Source organism: Pan paniscus, chromosome 4 (assembly GCF_029289425.2).
Source record: "Pan paniscus chromosome 4, NHGRI_mPanPan1-v2.0_pri, whole genome shotgun sequence".
Lineage (NCBI taxonomy): Eukaryota > Metazoa > Chordata > Mammalia > Primates > Hominidae > Pan > Pan paniscus.
Genome location: NC_073253.2, coordinates 362,046 through 379,618, shown reverse-complemented (window position 1 = coordinate 379,618; position 17,573 = coordinate 362,046). Strand labels below are relative to the sequence as shown.

General features: G+C 52.0%; 1 protein-coding gene across 3 annotated transcripts in view; it reads right to left on the bottom strand.

Annotated features, from left to right (window-relative positions):
- Positions 1–17,573, bottom strand: part of PLEKHG4B (pleckstrin homology and RhoGEF domain containing G4B) — a 103,419-nt gene that overhangs the window by 24,992 nt on the left and 60,854 nt on the right. For all 3 annotated transcript variants that reach the window (XR_010112090.1, XR_010112091.1, XM_063604077.1), the window contains exons 7-13: positions 15,503–15,589; positions 12,096–12,212; positions 11,644–11,742; positions 10,876–11,015; positions 10,174–10,312; positions 5,174–5,335; positions 3,474–4,300 (exon numbers count right to left, since the gene is read on the bottom strand). Coding sequence is in view for 1 of the 3 variants with exons in the window: in XM_063604077.1 (XP_063460147.1) it covers positions 3,474–4,300; positions 5,174–5,335; positions 10,174–10,312; positions 10,876–11,015; positions 11,644–11,742; positions 12,096–12,212; positions 15,503–15,589 (1,571 nt within the window). In the remaining 2 variants the exon portion in view is untranslated. The remainder of the gene's footprint in view (positions 1–3,473; positions 4,301–5,173; positions 5,336–10,173; positions 10,313–10,875; positions 11,016–11,643; positions 11,743–12,095; positions 12,213–15,502; positions 15,590–17,573) is intronic.

Here is a 17,573-nt window from a genome sequence, read left to right as displayed (position 1 = left end):
ACCTCCCGTGCAAAACTGCGGTGCTGTGATCATAGAGGCCCAAACTGGGCTTCCCAAATCAGGTGGTATTTTTTAATTTTTTTATTACCACTAAAAAACATGCTAAGCATCCAAAAGTACTTTTACACCATAAACAAATGCAGGACACTTAGGCTGGTGGCTTGGTTTCATGAGCTGGCTGGAGTGGGGCCACCTGGTCACTCTCAGCAACTGAGCAGTGGCCAGCCAGCGTGTGAGCCTGGAGGGCAGGGCCCACACTCCGGCAGCATGAATGCCAAAGCCTGGCCTGGGCGGCGGGACTCCCCAGGAGAAGGTTCTCTGGGTTCTGCTGGGGTGGGATCTGGGCGTGTCCCACAGCTCTGCACCTCAGACAGCACCATCCACTGCACTTTCAAAGGAGATTTCCCAGGGCCATGGTGACCCGGGGGCCCTGCCCTAATGAACAGTGAGGTGTGTTGCTTTTCTCCTCTACTTGATGGCATCTTACCCCCAACCTCCTTAAATAACTCGATCCTAATGATACCAATGGGAGTTGGCAGATTTTTTTTCTACCATTATTTGTATTTACTTGTTTTTTAAGTTGGAAAAACTAAAAAGCAGCTAATGATGGGAAGCACAGCTGTGGGCAGAAATGCTGCTGAACGCACATCCCATTCACAGCAGAGCTGCAGAACTTGTCCCCTTCACTCCTGCATAACAGATTTGACAGATTCTCACTGTTTCTGAGAACACAGCACCTCCTGGCTGGTCAGGAACTGGCCCTCACAGCACTGGCGGGAAGGCCGAGGCCCAGTGTCACGACCCACACAAAAGCCTCCTCAGTAAATATCCAGAAACAAAATCAGAATGAGGACAGTCTTAATTTGGTCTTGATCAAAGTAAATGGACAATGTACTCACTAGGAAGCAAAGGCTGGAAATCACACGGGGGTCGGCAGGAGTCCCCCCTTCCTGTGTTCTGCTGCCCCCCAAACCTGAAACATGGGCTCAGTGGAGACAGAAACGTCAGTGCAGCCACTTGCTGAGACTCAGGGACAGCGCTTGGCATTCCTCTTATGGATTCGGAAGGGCTCAGCCAGCAGATACACCCTGGATCACTCACACCAATGGTAAAAACCAGAACTTGATGTTCTACCTGGAGCTTTGCCTTTAACAAGGTAAACACTGAGGTTTGGCAACCTAAAGGTGTGTTTCAGAAGAGTGTTCTGGGGCCTTCTCCGTTCAGATTAAGCCTATGATCAGGGTGTGAGGAGGAAACCGCTTCTATGGAGCTTAAGGCAGAGGCCTCCAACCCCCAGGGCCACCGACTGGTACCCATCTGTGGCCTATTAGGAACCAGGCCGCCCAGCAGGAGGTGAGTGGCAGGCGAGGGAGTGTTACCACCTGAGCTCCGCCTCCTGCCAGAGCATTAGTGTGAGCTCCGCCCCGTCAGAGCATTACTGTGTGAGCTCCGCCCCGTCAGAGCATTAGTGTGAGCTCCGCCCCGTCAGAGCATTACTGTGAGCCCTGCCCGCTGTCACAGCATTAGTGTGAGCTCCGCCCCGTCAGAGCATTACTGTGTGAGCTCCGCCCCATCACAGCATTACTGTGAGCCCCGCCCCCTGTCACAGCATTAGTGTGAGCCCCGCCCCGTCACAGCATTAGTGTGAGCTCCGCCCCGTCAGAGCATTACTGTGAGCCCCGCCCCCTGTCAGAGCATTACTGTGAGCCCCGCCCCCTGTCAGAGCATTAGTGTGAGCTCCGCCTCGTCAGAGCATTACTGTGAGCCCTGCCCCGTCACAGCATTAGTGTGAGCTCCGCCCCGTCAGAGCATTACTGTGAGCCCCGCCCCCTGTCAGAGCATTAGTGTGAGCTCCGCCCGTCAGAGCATTAGTGTGAGCCTCGCCCCCTGTCAGAGCATTAGTGTGAGCTCCGCCCCGTCACAGCATTAGTGTGAGCTCCGCCCCATCAGAGCATTAGTGTGAGCTCCGCCCCGTCAGAGCATTACTGTGAGCCCCGCCCCCTGTCAGAGCATTAGTGTGAGCCTCGCCCCGTCAGAGCATTAGTGTGAGCTCCGCCCCGTCAGAGCATTAGTGTGAGCTCCGCCCCGTCAAGAGCATTACTGTGTGAGCTCCGCCCCGTCAGAGCATTAGTGTGAGCTCCGCCCCGTCAGAGCATTAGTGTGAGCTCCGCCCCGTCAGAGCATTAGTGTGAGCTCCGCCCCGTCAAGAGCATTACTGTGTGAGCTCCGCCCCGTCAGAGCATTAGTGTGAGCTCCGCCCCGTCAGAGCATTATTGTGAGCCCCGCCCCCTGTCAGAGCATTAGTGTGAGCTCCGCCCCTGTCAGAGCATTAGTGTGAGCTCCGCCCCGTCACAGCATTAGTGTGAGCTCCGCCCCGTCAGAGCATTAGTGTGAGCTCCGCCCCGTCAGAGCATTACTGTGAGCCCCGCCCCCTGTCAGAGCATTAGTGTGAGCTCCGCCCCGTCAGAGCATTACTGTGAGCCCCGCCCCCTCTCAGAGCATTAGTGTGAGCTCCGCCCCTGTCAGAGCATTAGTGTGAGCTCCACCCCGTCACAGCATTACTGTGAGCCCCGCCCTCTGTCACAGCATTACTGGGTGAACTCCGCCCCCAGTCACATCATTACTGTGTGAGCTCCGCCTCCTGTCAGATCAGTGGCAGCATTAGAGTCTCGGAGAAGCACGAACACTACTGCACATGTGAGGGATCTAGGTTTCGTGCTCCTTATGAGAATCTAACTAATGCCTAGTGAGCTGAAGTGGAGCAGTTTCATCCCAAAACCATACCCCAACCCCTGCGGTCTGTGGAAAAATTGTCTTCCATGAATCCTGTCCGTGGTGGCAAAAAGGATGGGGATTGCTGGCCCAAGACACAGAAGCCAACCAAATGAGCAAAGCATCTCACGAAATTCTCCACTTCTAGCCCTCACGACCAGTACCACATGGGTGGAAGATGGAGGTTCAGACGGCATCCGGCCTAGGCAGGGGCCGAGTGCGCCCACCCTTACCAATGAGTGGACGCGTCCTTTGCAGGCTCGACAAGTGAGAAGGGGCCTCTTCAGTGGGGCAATGGGCGCATGGGTGCGCCTTCTAACCCCTAACACTTAGAGACTTTTTAAAAGTTATTTTTAAGGTAACTCTTCTTGGTATCGGGGGTTGATTTGCTGCTTGTAATTTTCTGTAAGTGGGCTGAAAATAACTAGAGTTGGTGGCACAGTTACTTAACCGTCAGAGTGAGTGTGTGCAGGTTACCACACACCATCCAGGCAGTTTTCAGTGGTCCCTTCCGGACATGGGGGCAGGTAACTCATATCTAGTTTAAAATTGTGTTTCTTCTTGGACCGGACAGGTGGACCCAGAGGGATGTCTGTGGATTTACTTTCTACTTTGCAGAAGAGAGTTTACTGCCTAAATGGCTTTGGGTTTCTAGATCCCCAAGGACTGCTAGGACGAGAGGAGGGGGACGTCCACCTCACCTGCCCACCTGCTGCCTCTCATCCTCCTCAGCAGGGTGGAGCCCCGAGGGGGAGGACAGACTCCGGCTCCGAGTGATCGGGGGGCTCCTGGCACGCTGCCGCAGCGGGAGCTTCTTCTCTGTGGCTACAGTGCTGGTTACCTCCAGGCCCTTGCTGAAGACACTAGTATGGTCTGGCTGGCAGGAGTCCCTGGGGCCACTGTCGGGCTGAGGTATCTCGAAACTTTGCGTTTTCTTTATCATTTTCTTCTGGGGATGTTTCCTGGGGCGGCTGGCCAGGGTCTGGGTGGGCTCAGAGGAACAGGCAGAGCTGTCCTCCAGGTGGGCCGTGGTGGCCCCTGCCCCTGGAAGGCCCCTGAGGAGGGACAGTGGGTCCCACGGAGCACACAGCCCTGGGCCCAGGGGCTCTCCGTCCTGTCCACACAGAAGCGCTGGTCCAGGGAGGCCGGACAGTGGTTCGGCAGGTTCCCAGGCACCACCCTCACTATCCGTGCTGGGGAATGAGGGTGGCTTATGGTGCCTCCTCATGGCCTCCTGGGCACGCTCATGCTTTGGGGGGCTCTGGGCAAGGGGCGGTAAGCTGGGGTCTGGGGCAGCCTCAGAAAGGGCCTCTTCCAGACGGAGCCGGGTCTGGGGGTACTGCAGCCACAGGTCTTGCTGTGATGCCCACGGTTTCCCCAGGGCATGAGGCTTCAGCACTGCCACACCTGCCCCGGGGAAGGCCTCTGCAGCCACCGAGGTAGCCTCCTGGTGACAGCTCCTCAAGCACTCAGCCACGGGTGAGGAGGGACAAGCCTCCGTGTCCAGGGGCCCCATCCAGCTGCTCACCTGTGGGACAAGGAGGGCTCTGCTCAGTGCAGTGGAGGAGGGGCTGCCCTGGAGCCAGCTCAGGCCCTGCTGTTCCTCAGGTCAGCCTAGTCAGGGACCACGGGACCAGAAAGCAGAGCGAGAGGCAGTCCCGCCACCCAGTGGGGGCTGTGGCCGGGTTCAACGGAAGGGCAGGTGGGCTGTGTCTGACCCCATGGGGTCTGTTCACCATGCCAGAGGGCACCATGGGGGATGTCCTAGGACCACGTGAAGACATTGTGTAGATCAGTTATGCCACATCCTGTGAGCTGAGAGAGGCGTGACGGGGCAGATGGCTCTACCCTGCTCTGGCCACCCCATGACCCCTCAAATGCTGTCCTGACAGGTGAGCTCCAAGGCCTCTGGCCTGGGCTCCTAATGGCAGGCAGTCCCCGGCGCGGGGGAGCTCGCAGGCATGCGGTCCGGGGCACGGGGGAGCTCACAGGCGTGCGGTCCGGGGCACGGGGGAGCTCGCAGGCGTGCGGTCCGGGGCACGGGGGAGCTCGCAGGCCTGCGGTCCGGGGCACGGGGGAGCTCGCACGCGAGCAGTCTGCTGCAGCACTTGTTTAGGGTTTTGGGCAATCAGTGGAATTTTCTAACTGAGCCAGTAAACACACAGAGAAATGTGTGTGTTCGTTTGGCTGGTCTGTTTGGTACAATATCAAATGCTTCACAGGTCGGCTCAGAGCCTTCTCCAGAGAGCCGTGGGCGCAGTGGCCAGGGGGGCTCCATCGCAGGTGCCCGGCCTCTGTCCCACAGCCTGGCCCACTCCAGCTTGTGAGGGGAGGCACTTGCTAGATGTCCACAGCCTAAGGAGCCGGGATCCCTGGGACGCACGCCCACTGGGTCTCTTACCGTCTCGCACAACTCGGATGAGCGGGTCCACCTGGCCAGCTCTCCCTCCCTGCACTCAGCCTGGCTGACCACGGCGCTCAGGCCCCTTCTGAAATCCTGGACCATTTCCTCTGTACGTTGCGGGTTCTCCTTCGCCAGCTGTAGTCCTTTCTGGCAGGATTGCTGTACCCAAGGAACAAAGCATCAGTACAAGCCCGGTGCTTCCACGTTCATGTCTCCAGGTGTGGGCTGGGTCTGCGTGTAGCCACTGACACCAAGGCTTGGACGGCCCACAGTGCTGCCTGCTGCTGCCTCTCATTCTCGAGAGCAGGCACCAAAGGACCGAGGAATTTCTCTAGTTCTTTACCAAACTATGATTTGATCTACACAGGGGAAGAACATTTTATATTTAAACATGCGAAGAAGTCACACTCTAGGATTTAGCAGGACCAAGGGAGGGATGCGTCTTGGTCATGTCCTGAGTACACGCTGCACAGGGCTGACAGCCTGGCTGCGTAACCACCCGTGAATGAACACGACTGATGAGAAGTGGCACGGGCCTCTGAGGCTCAAGCTCCAAACTATTTTCATTGTTTGGAAAAGGACATTAAAATCATCGAACAATAGATCCAGGACTTTCCATTTTGAAACTGGTTAATATGGTAAGCATATTCCAGAAATATTCTTCAGGCCAGTGGCTGCTTGGCCCCTTGAGGCTGCCTGGGAAAGATGGGGGAGCCCCTGGCTGAGCCCTGCTGGACGGAGCGCCTGTGGCTACGCGCCCTGGTGACAAGACCAAGGTTCTTATTTTGGAGGCATTTACTGCTGGATTCAGTGGAAATGTCAGAGGTAAGCCCTGCATGTTGTCATTAAACAGCAACACCAGGGGCGACTAGGGGTCAGATGCCCAGAGATGAGAGGCCTGTTGTGAAGAAGAGAACAGCTGCCTGGATCCATGACCATCAGAAGGTACCGAATGACCCCAGACATGCAGCAGAGGAGAGACAGACCAGCACATACGCTGTCTGTAAACAGAGCCAGAGTCAAGAAGAAAATCACGGCATCTTGATTCTTAGGAGCACGGGCAGAGTCTTGGAACTGCCAGGCAAGGGGCAGGTGCGGCTTCGGCAGAGCAGAGTGGGGGTGGCGCAGAGCTGGAGCCTGGCCTCCAACTTTGTGGAAAAATCGGCTGTCATTGGTTTCAAGATTTAAATACAAAAATTCAAGTCATAAAGGTTCTATGATGAAATACACTAATAATTCTATAACTTAAGGTAGAAAGGGCTGTTTAAAAGATAAGCAAAGCTAGAGGGCAAATGACAAACTAGGAAAGCAAGCAGAACATGAAGGATCCATATAACATAGGCAGAAGTGATGATCGACCCTAGAAAAACTGTCTAAAGCATGAACAAGTAATTCACTACAGAAATAAAAATAATAATAAACATGTGAAGAGAATGTCCAGCTGTCGCATAGAAAATCTGAGGGCACACTGTTTAGGGGCTCCATTTCCCCACGGGGCAGCCGGCGGGAGGCAGGCGTGGCTGGAGTGCCACGACTTATGCGTGGAAACCTCCAAAAACAAATGGTCTGACCCCAGCCATCCGAGCCTAGGAATGTATCCAGAGTCAACACCCACAGGCTGTGAAGGAAGCAGAGACACAGAGATGTTCAACATGGGGAGTTTCTAACAGCAGAGAGGGGAGGAGCCCAGGGCCTTCAGTATGGGAGCCATGTGAACACGGCTTGGGGACTGAGCTTGCAGCGCACACCCACACACAGGGTGCCGAGGCCGCCACACGCGGCATCCCGTGTGTAAAAATCTATTTGTTTCTAATTTTCCCACAGTGTGCATGCACTTTTTAGGTTAAATATATAGAGACAGACGTGCACCTATACATAGCAGGATCGCCTGTCCGGTCACAACGTGGAGTTTCTGGGTGAAGACTGCAGAGTGAGACGTGTCCTCTTGAGACACCACTAAAGCCCTGCAAGCATCTTCCAAGGCGTAACACTCAGCACGGTGGGCAGAGAGCAGCCAGGGCACAAACCTGGAGGCCGGGAAGGAAGCGGGAGTGGCAGGGCCTGAGGAGAGCAGAGGCCAAGTCCCGAGACTCCACAGGACAGGGTGAGGGAGTGTCGGAGGGAAGGAGCTGGGCACCCTGCTCCACAGGGCCCAGGGTCTGTTCCCTGGCAGGTGAACACTGAGCTACGGCCAGGCTCTCCTTTCAGGCCGGGATTAGAGGAAAAGAATCAGACCGCCAGGGAGAAAATGCTAAAGATGCGTGGGCCACAGGCTTCCTAGCCAGGGGTCGCCAGGAAAGCCTCTGGCGCCAGAACAAACCCGCAGAAGCCACAGACTGTGCAAACTCATCATGATTAGTATGGAGAGGGGACCGTTCAGAAAATAAGCCCATGGAGTTAAAAAGCAAGAGCAGAAACAGAAAACTCAATAATAGAGTTAGAGGGTAAAGCTGAGAAAAATCTACCTTACAAGGACAGCACACAGCCAGGGGTGGGGAAAATTAAGGCAACAGGACAGAAAACTCCAGAACCAGATGGAAGTGTGGAGCTGTGGGAAATGCGAGCGCCACGAAGGATGTCACAGAATTCCCAGAACAGAGGGGCGCAGTGCAGACACAAAGAGCACACCTGCCCTCGGTGCACCTGGGCGACCCTCAGGCACACCTGCCCTCAGTGCACCTGGGCGACCCTCAGGCACACCTGGGCCACCCTCAGGCACACCTGCTCTCAGTGCACCTGGGTGACCCTCGGGCACACCTGCCCTCAGCGCACCTGGGCAACCCTCAGATTCCAGAGCCCCGAGGACGACAGGAAAGTCTGTGGCTTCCACCGAGAAGCAGGGCACAGGCAGAAGGCTGGGAGTGGGATGGAAGCTAAGCACAGGCGCAGGGCCTTCCAGCTGGCGAAGGGAAACTAAAGTGACTGCTGGCCATGAAGGTGGAGTAGAGATGCTTTTAGATACCACGGCCTCAAAAATGCTCACCCCAAGATCCCTTTCTCTGGGAAGTCCTGGAAGTTATTCTGCATAAAACGCCAAAGTAAATGAAAAAAGAGGAAGACTTGGATACAGGAAATAGGAGACCACAGGATGGGGCAGAGTGGGGAGGGAGATGGAGGAGACCCCAGGAAGAGCAGAGGGAGGAGGGGAGATGGGGGAGACACCCCAGGAAGGAGTAGAACGAGGAAGGGAAGATGAAGGAGACCCCCCAGGACAGGCAGAGGGAGGAAGGGGAGATGGGGGAGATCCCCCCAGATGGGCAGAGGGAGGAGGGGAGATGGGAGAGACCCCCCCAAGGATGGAGTAGAACGAGGAGGGGAAGATGAAGGAGACTCCCAGGATGGGCAGAGGGAGGAGGGGGAGACGGGGGAGACCCCTTGGGATGGGCAGAGGGAGGAGGGGAGATAGGGGAGACCCCCAGAATAGGCAGTGGGAGGAGAGATGGGGGAGACTCCCAGGACGGGCAGAGGGAGGAGAGGAGAAGGAGGAGACCCCCAGGATGGGCAGAGAGAGGAGAGGAGATGGAGGAGACCCCCAGGATGGGCAGAGGGAGGACAGGAGATGGAGGAGACCCCCAGGATGGGCAGAGGGAGGAGAGGAGATGGAGGAGACCCCCAGGATGGGCAGAGGGAGGAGAGGAGATGGAGGAGACCCCCAGGATGGGCAGGGGGAGGAGGGGAAGATGGGGGAGACCCCCAGGATGGGCAGGGGGAGGAGGGGAGATGGAGCCAGGATAGAGCAGAGGGAGGAGGGGAGATGGAGGAGACCCCCAGGACAGAGGGCACAGACTGGAGACAGCCTGGACTGGCTGGTGGCTGCAGCTTGGCCTGGACTCCACTTGCCTGGTGTGGGGTTCCTGTTCCTGCCCCAGGGATTGGACCAGCTGGGCCCCTGGCCAATATTTGGGAGCTGGGGTCAGTTGTGGGGAGGCCAGGAGCATGCACAGTGCCTCGCGTCCCTGCTGCACGTCTTTGTCTGGAGGCCCCCGTGAGGGCACGCGTATGGACCTGAAGGCCGGGGGAGCTTTGCCAGCAGACAGGAGGGCTGGGGATGCCTCCACCCCACTGCTGCCTCTCCATGCTGCTGGCTCTTTCACCCGCACATTCATCGCAGCAATAGTTGTTGATAAAATAATAAGGATTTATATAAAAATGTGCAAGTTTTGAAGAGTTTATATGTGAGAAAAGAAAGAAACTTTTTATCTGAGTGTGCACCCCTTAAACTGTCAGGCCCAGAGGGGCATCAAAATGAGGCAGCAGCATCATCTGCACCCCTGAGCTAAGCAATCATTTCGCTGGTGCCCCCCGAGCCAAGCAATCATTTCAGAGTCACTGCTATATGGACCCCAGATTCTGCGGTGTGTCTACCAAGGGCCATCAATAACCCCAGCCACACCACACACTGTGCACAACTCACACCCTGTAGTCCAGCAGCGTGTGGCCAACCCCCACCAATGCCATTTCTGTGACCCAGAGAATTCATGAAAAGCCACTTCCGTCATCACCCCCTCCCGATTTGTCCTCTTTTCTTTAAAACCTTGAGCCTCTCCCTGGCCTCCGGAGCCACTTCTTGAGGTCATCTGGAGGTGTTTCCCAGGCTGCCGTCCTCAGCCTTGGCCCAGACTCTCTCTACCTGTGTCGGTTTCACCTCGGCTTCTCAGTCACCGTGTACGCATGCACATGGAGAAAGCGTCCGGAAGATACACCCAGCTATTCACACCGGTAGCATCAGAAGGCACAGTGTGAAATTATTTTTCTCCCTGGCCTCCTCTGGAGTAAACAAATTTTTTTTCTCCACTGATCCAGTATCTCTCATGTAAAAAATAAAATTTATTTCTTTTTACACAAGCAGCAAGGCATGCCCTATCCTGACATAATTTCATTCCAAATGGAAATCAGATCAAGGCCCTAAAGACACAGTGTGAAGGTGAGAGGGTTGCCTTGGCCAGCCTGGCCTGGAGGGGATGCTGGCCGGGCCGCCTTCCTCCTGCAGCTCTGACCTGGTCATTCCCTTCCAGGAGTGACGCCAGCTCCCGGAGGTGCTCCAGCTGCTGGAGACGATTGTTCGAGGTGAGGACCAGCCTGTGCACCTCCTCATCCACTCGGTCGTACAGGCTTGTGGCGGCCTCCAGGGTGTCCCTGAGGAAGAGAAGGCAGTCCTCAGGCTTCCAGGTGGCCCCTTGAGGAATCTGCTCTTGGTGACAACCCCATATAAAAACCCTGCTCTTTCCATTCCCTCATGCCACAAGGCAACGGGAGCCCCAGGAGGAGGCCCACAGCCGAGGCGGGACACAGATGTGCTGCATGCGTTCTGCCAACATCCTGGCCGGCCTGGGTTGCAGGTGCCTGGAGGGGACCCAGGTGGGGCAGCTTAGGCGGGACTGGCTGTGTGCAGCTGAGATGGACAGGGACTGCTGGGGGTGGGCACAGCTCCCCAGGCAGCACTGGTCAAGAATGAGCTCATTCTGATGCACTCTGACCACCTCCTGCCGAGCGTCCCCAGAAGCTGGCTCCTTGATCTTTGGAGCCTGTAAATGTGGAAAAGCTCTGACCCAGGCAAAGCGTGGCTGTCAGAATGGAGGTCTGGACCAAGCACAGAGGGGGCTCTCCTTGGAGCAGAGCGCTACGCCTCCTGGCTGCAAACTCCCCCGAGCAGCTCCCTCGATGGGCCAGGGCCCAGCATGACCCCTGTGAGCGCTCACCGGCTGTCTTCTGTGCCAAGCTCTTCTCTCCTCAGCCGCGCCAGGATGGTGCCCCCCTCCAGCCTGAGAGACACAAGCAGTGGGTCTTCCAGGACAAGCTTCATCATCGTCTCATGCTGGTCAATTAACTCGGCGACTTCCTGCATGGGGTGGGGAGGAATACGCCTTTAACTCCCTCCTCCAAGGGGCAGGTCCTCCCAAGTGTGACAGTGGCAGGAATGTCCTGTTTCCATAAATCAAGCTGCAGGCCTGGTGGCATGACAGTGCCCACTCCTCAAGCTGATGGTCCGGACTGTCCCAGGGAGGGTGGGCCCCAGGATAAGATCCCTGGGAGGGAGAAGAAGGGGGCTCAAAGGTCAGCTGTAGGAGGTGAACCTGCCATTTAGACCAGGGACAGACATGCAGACCTCACTCACAGACTCTGGGCCCCTAGACCTGGCGGCTGGGCTGTCAAGAGCCCTGTGGCCAGTTCGCCTCTGTGTCTTGTTGGAATGACTCGTTCCGAGCAGCAGTTGCCGCTCACACCTGTTGCATATCATCAAATGCTGTGGCACAGTTTTCCTTCTGGGTAGGGTGGGATGTTTTTGGTGACAAAGGGGAGGAAATGGCCTTTTCTGAATTAAGAGGGATCTACAAATGAAAAAGGATTTGAAAATCTCTGCTACAGATGATAGTGAACCAAATATTTATTTTCAAGTTTGGCTAAACCTTTATGCCCCCACCTACCTGTCACATGAAATGAACTTACCTGCAAGTCTGAGGACTCACCTGGGCTGTTCTTGGGGTTCTGTGGGTGTTCAGGGAGCAGAATGAATTCTGTAGGAAAATGATGGCTTCTTCACAGTTTGCAGCGAAGTGTTCCAGCCTCTGTTGTGAGTTGAGAGGGAGGAGATTATAAGGACACAGTCTGTCAAATGCTAAAGTAAGCAGCTGTGAGTTCCAGTTTCTGCATTTAAACCGATCTCGGGTTGGGAAGCTTTCATATGTGAAGATCCCTGAGATCTACAGACACTTCCGGGGCAGCAGTGCCCTTCCCACCCGGGCTCGGCATTCTCAGATGCACCACGGCGTGGTTGTGCAGACACGAAGACCTGAACGGCGACTGTAACAAGCATCAGATCAGGGACGGTGATGCCCTTTTCAAATTCGAGTAAAAACATCCACATAACAGAAAGTCCCCAGAGACTGTCGCATGTGCAGCAGCTGCAGGCTGAACCTACCTGACGGAAGCAGATCCAGTCACCATGGCTGTAGGGAAAGGAGCCGTCGAGGTCTGCGGTCAGCTGGCAGCTGTCAACAAATTTGTGCACGGCCTTCAGGGAGCTCACGACCTCACACTGCCAAGAAGAGGCACTCGTTGGTCATGGCTCCAGATGCATCTCTTGGGGGCAAACACTGTAAATGGCTCATTCCTGGGTTCAGAGGATGGAGAGGCTGGCTCAAGGAGTATCGCCCCTGCTTTGCTGGAAGCACTGATAACAGCACGGGTCTGGGTGCAGTAATGAAAGTGAGAAGATGGGAAAGAAGGGAGCTAAGAGAAATGAAGGAAAGGCCTCAGTGAAGAAAAACCAAAAAAAAAAAAAAAAAAAAAGGAGAAAGAAAGAGGAGGAAGGAAAAGGGAAAGAATGAGTCAAGGCTCTTCTCCTTCTGGTGTGGCAGAGGTGGCCCTTCTCAGATAAAACCCACAAACTCTGGACAAAATATAAGGAGAGTTTCCTGAAAGCCCTGGCAGCCGAGCCAAGTCAGGCTCATTGCTGGGGCACCTGATGCATGCGGGGCCAGCAGGGGCGAGTTCCCACGGTGGCTCCGTCCTCAGGGCCGCTGCCCGTGTGTGGGAGTGGCTGAGCTCCAACAGAAAACAGGCATCCTTTTGACAGCAGGTGGCTTTGTAAAAAAAGAAAAAGAAAAAGAAAGGAAAGGGGCTGGGCACGGTGGCTCATGCCTGTAATCCAAGCACTTTGGGAGGCCGAGGCAGGCGGATAATGAGGTCAGGAGATCGAGGATATCCTGGCCAACACGGTAAAACCCCGTCTCTACTAAAAATGCAAAAATTAGCTGGGCATGGTGGTGTGCACCTGTGGTCCCAGCTACTCAGGAGGCTGAGGCAGGAGAATTGCTTGAACCCAGGAGGTGGAGGTTGCTGTGGGCCGAGATCATGCCACTGCACTCCAGCCTGGCGACATAGAACGAGACTCTGTCTCAAAAAAAAAAAAAAATAAAGGAAACGAGAGGGGCATCTGGCCGGCGTGGTGGCTGACACCTGTGATCCCAGCACTTTGGGAGGCCAAGGCAGGTGGATCACTTGAGCCCAAGAGTTCAAGACCAGCCTGTGCAATAGGACAAAACCCCCATCTGTACAAAACAAAATACAAAAATTAGTGGAGGGTGCTAGCGCATACCTGTAGATCCAGCTACTGAGGAGGCTGAGGTGGGAGGATCACCTAAGCCTGGGGAGGTCAAGGCTGCAAGCAGCCGTGATCACACCACTGCACTCCAGTCTCAGCAATACAGCTTGATCTTGTCTCAAAAAATAAAAACATAAATAAAATATAAAAACAATAAGAAAATGGGCATCTTTCTCGCCTGAAGAAAGAAGAAACAGAGGATGGGGTGGGGTGGCCACACCACTGGAAAGTGAAAGTGGATTCCCAGAAGGGGGCAGCTGTGGAAGAAGCCCCGCGGTATGTGTGTAAACTCTGCCCAGGTCTCTGGCTGACCCTGAACCGTGCATACATGGGGGAAGACTCAGAATTAAACTGAACCCACTGTGGGTGACACAGAGCTGCCGGCTGGAGTCTAACCACGTTACGTGCACACTAGAACAACACTGTGAGTCTATACCAGAATCCAGTCTCCCCAGCAGAATATTCACAATGTCCAGGATTATGTGACACATCATGAATCAGAAAATGGGACCTATTCTCCAGGGAAAGACAATCAGCAGAGGCCAACCCAGAGATGACCCAGATGTTGGAATTATTAGACAAGGACTTCAAAGCAGCCATTAAAACTGTGCTCAATGAGGTAAAGGAAAAATGCTTGCAATTTATGAAACGAGAGGAAAACTCAGGAGAGATGTAGAAAATATATTTTAAAATCCATTGGAAATCTTATAGCTGAAAAATACAATATTTGAACTAAAACATTCACTGGGTGAATGTATTAGTCTGTTTTCACACTGCTGTAAAGATACTACCTGAGACTGGGTAATTTATAAAGGAAAGAGGTTTAATTGACTCACAGTTTTGCATGGCTGGGGAGGCCTTAGGAAACTTACAATCATGGCAGAAGGCAAAGGAGAAGCAAGACACATCTTACACGGTACAGGCAAGAGACAGAGTAAGGAAGGGCCACACTTTAAAACCATCAGCTCTCATGAGAACTCACTCAGTATCAGAAGAACAGCATCTGCCCCCATGATCTGGTCACCTCCCACCAGGTCTCTCCCTCCACACGTGGGGATTAAAATTTGAGAGGAGATTTGTGTGGGGATACAGAGCCAAGCCACATTAGTGAGTTTAACAGCTGAAGAGATGACAGAGTAAGGAGCCAGTGACCCTAAGGACAGGATCAATGGGAACAACCTGATATGAAGACTAGAGAGGAAAAAAGTTAAAAAAGACAGATTCTTAGAGATCTGCGGGACAATACTGGTATACGCAATTGAAGTACTAGAAAGAGAGAGAGAATAAAGCAGGAAAAAAGTTTTTAAGAACTAGGCCAGGTACTGTGGCTCAGGCCTACAATCCCAGAGCTTTGGGAGGCCAAGGTGGGAGGACTGCCTAAGGCCGGGACTTCGATTCCAGCCTAGGCAACATAGCAAGACCCTGTCTCTTAAAAAAAAAAAAGTAGCTTGGCATGGGGGTGCACACCTTCAGTCCCAGTTACTCAGGAGGCTGAGGTGGGAGAATCTCTTGAGCCCAGGAGTTTGAGATTACAGTAAGCTCTGATGGCACAACCACACTGCAGCCTGGGTGACAGAGCTAGATGCTGTCTCAGGAAAGGAAAAAAAAAAAAAAAAAAGAAAGAAAGAATGGCTAAAAAGGTCCTAAATGTGGTGATAGACATGAATTCACAAATTTAACAGTTCAAGCCTAAACTGGATAATGAAGAAAACCAAGCCCGCTCGCATTGCAATTTGCTCAAAAGAAAGGAAGTACCTTGGAAACAGCCAAAGGAAAATTAACACACTTCATAGAGATGAACAATGATCTGAATTATGATGAACTTTTCTTCTAAAATTATGGAGGCCAGAAGGCAACAGAGCAGTATCTTTAAAGTGCTGAGGGGAAAAGCAGAACTCCTCTCAGACCAGAATTCTAGATGTAACAAAAATACCCTTTCAGAATGAGGCCAAATGAAGATGTTTTCAGATAAAAGAGGAAGATACAAAGAAAGAGAAGGAAAGAAACCATATGAGGTGGAGAAGAAAGGTCACATTTTTAAGTTTTTCATGGCATACTCTGCAGGACTCCTGCAAGAACTTACGGGGTAGGAAGTAGGTTTCCAGGCTCCCACATGGATGCAATTAGAACTTATCTAAATTCCTTCATGTGTTTCATCTCATCCAGGTGCCTTAATGTTTAATTTTGTCCATCACTCAGGATCCCACAGTCTAAACCATTACCTGAATTATTGCATCCTTGTCAGGCCTAAATGCAGATTCTTTATCTACCAACAGCAAGATACTATGAATTATAGGAGATGTGTTGTTCTGAAATAAATAAGAAATAAATATTACTGATTAGCTTTCTAATTTTTAACTTCATTAATAGAATTGCCCAATTTTGAGTGGTACTACTTCTGTCATAGTTTCCCAGAGTGCCTACAGTGCATAAAACATAGTTGACTTTGCCCTGAAATGTAAATTATTTGCCCTTATGAATTTTTAATGTAATCAGGTTTATTGAGGTATAATTTACATACAATAAAATTCACCCTTTTTAGTGAATAGTTCTATAAGTTTTGACGAAAGCATAGTCATGTAACCATCACCACCATCAAGACAAAGAACTGTTAAGCAACCCCAAAATTCTCTTGTGCCTCTTCGTAGCCAAGCCCTCTCCTATGCCCAGCCCCTGGCAACCACTGACCTGCTTTCGTCTCCACCGACTTGCCTTTTCTAGACATAAATAGACTCAGGCAGGAGTGGCCTCTCTCACTTAGCATTGTGCATTGGGAACTCGTCCCTGTTGTGGAGATCAACGGTTTGTTCCTCTGTTTTGCTGAGCAGTATTCCATGGTATGCCTCACCACAATCTGTTCATCCATTCACCAGCTGAAGGATAACTGGGTTGTTTCCAGTTTTTGGCAATCACGGGTAAAGTCACTATAAATATTGTGTGAACACAAGTTTTCATTTCTCTTGGATAAATATCTAGGAGTGGGATTTCTGGCTCATGTGATAAGTAAGTATTTTCCAGAGTGGCTGTACCATTTTGCATTTCCATCAGCAATACCAGGCATTTGTTACTGTCAAGCTTTGTTACTGTTTTTGTGTGTTTCATTTTGGTTTTCAGTTGCATTTCCCCAGTGATTAATGACGTTGGGCATATTTTTATGTGGTTATTTGCCATCTGTGTATCATCTTCAGTGAAGAGTACTCAAATCCTTTCCCATATTTTATTGGGTTGTTTTCTTATTACTGAGTTTTGAGACCGTATATATTCTATATACAAGCCCTTTATCAGATGTGCATTTTCAATTGTTTCATTGTGGTGAAACACTATCATCATCATTTTTCAGTGTACAGTTCAGCAGTCTTAGGTACATTCATAATGTAGTGCAACCACCACCACCATTCGTCTCCATAACTCTTTTCATCTTGTAAGAGCAAAACCCTGCACCCGTAAAAGAAAAACTCTCCATTACCCCCTGCTCCTGGCGCCAGGCAACCGTAATTCTACTTTCTGTCTCTGGGATCTGGGCTACTCTGAGTACTCATAGAAGTGGAATGTTTGTCTTTTTGTGATTGGCTTATTTCACTCAGCATGTTCTCAAGATTCATACATGCTGTGGCATATGTCAGAATTTCCTTCCTTTTTAAGGCTGGATAATATTCCATCGTAAAGATAGGCCACATTTTGCTTATCCATTCATCTGTTGATGGGCACTAAGGTTGCTTCTGTGTTTTAGCTGTTATGGATAATGCTGCTATGAACACAGCTGTATAAATCTCTGAAACTCTGCTTTCAATTTCTTGGGTATATACCCAGACACAGTATTGCTGGATCATATGGTAATCCTATATTTACTTTTTTGAGGAACTGCCAAATTGTTTTCCACAATGAGTCACTATTTACTGTTCCCATCAACCGTGCACAAGAGTTCCAGTTTCTCCGTATCTTTGCCAACACTTGTTGTTTTTTTACAATAGCCACCCTAATGGATGGGGAAGTGGTATTTAATTGAGGTTTTGATTTGAATTTCTCTAATCATTAATGACATTGAACATCTTTTCATGTGCTCATTAGCCACATATATATCTTCTTTGGAGAAATGTCTATTCAAGTCTTTTGTTCATTTTTGAATTGGGCAGTTTGGTTTTTGTTGTTGTTGAATTTTAGGAGTTCTCTATATATTCTGGATATTAACCTCCTATCAGATACATAATTTGCCAAAATTTCCCCCCATTCTGTGGGCTGCCTTTTTACTCTGTTGATAGCGTCTTATTTACTTTTTTTGAGACGGGGTCTCTC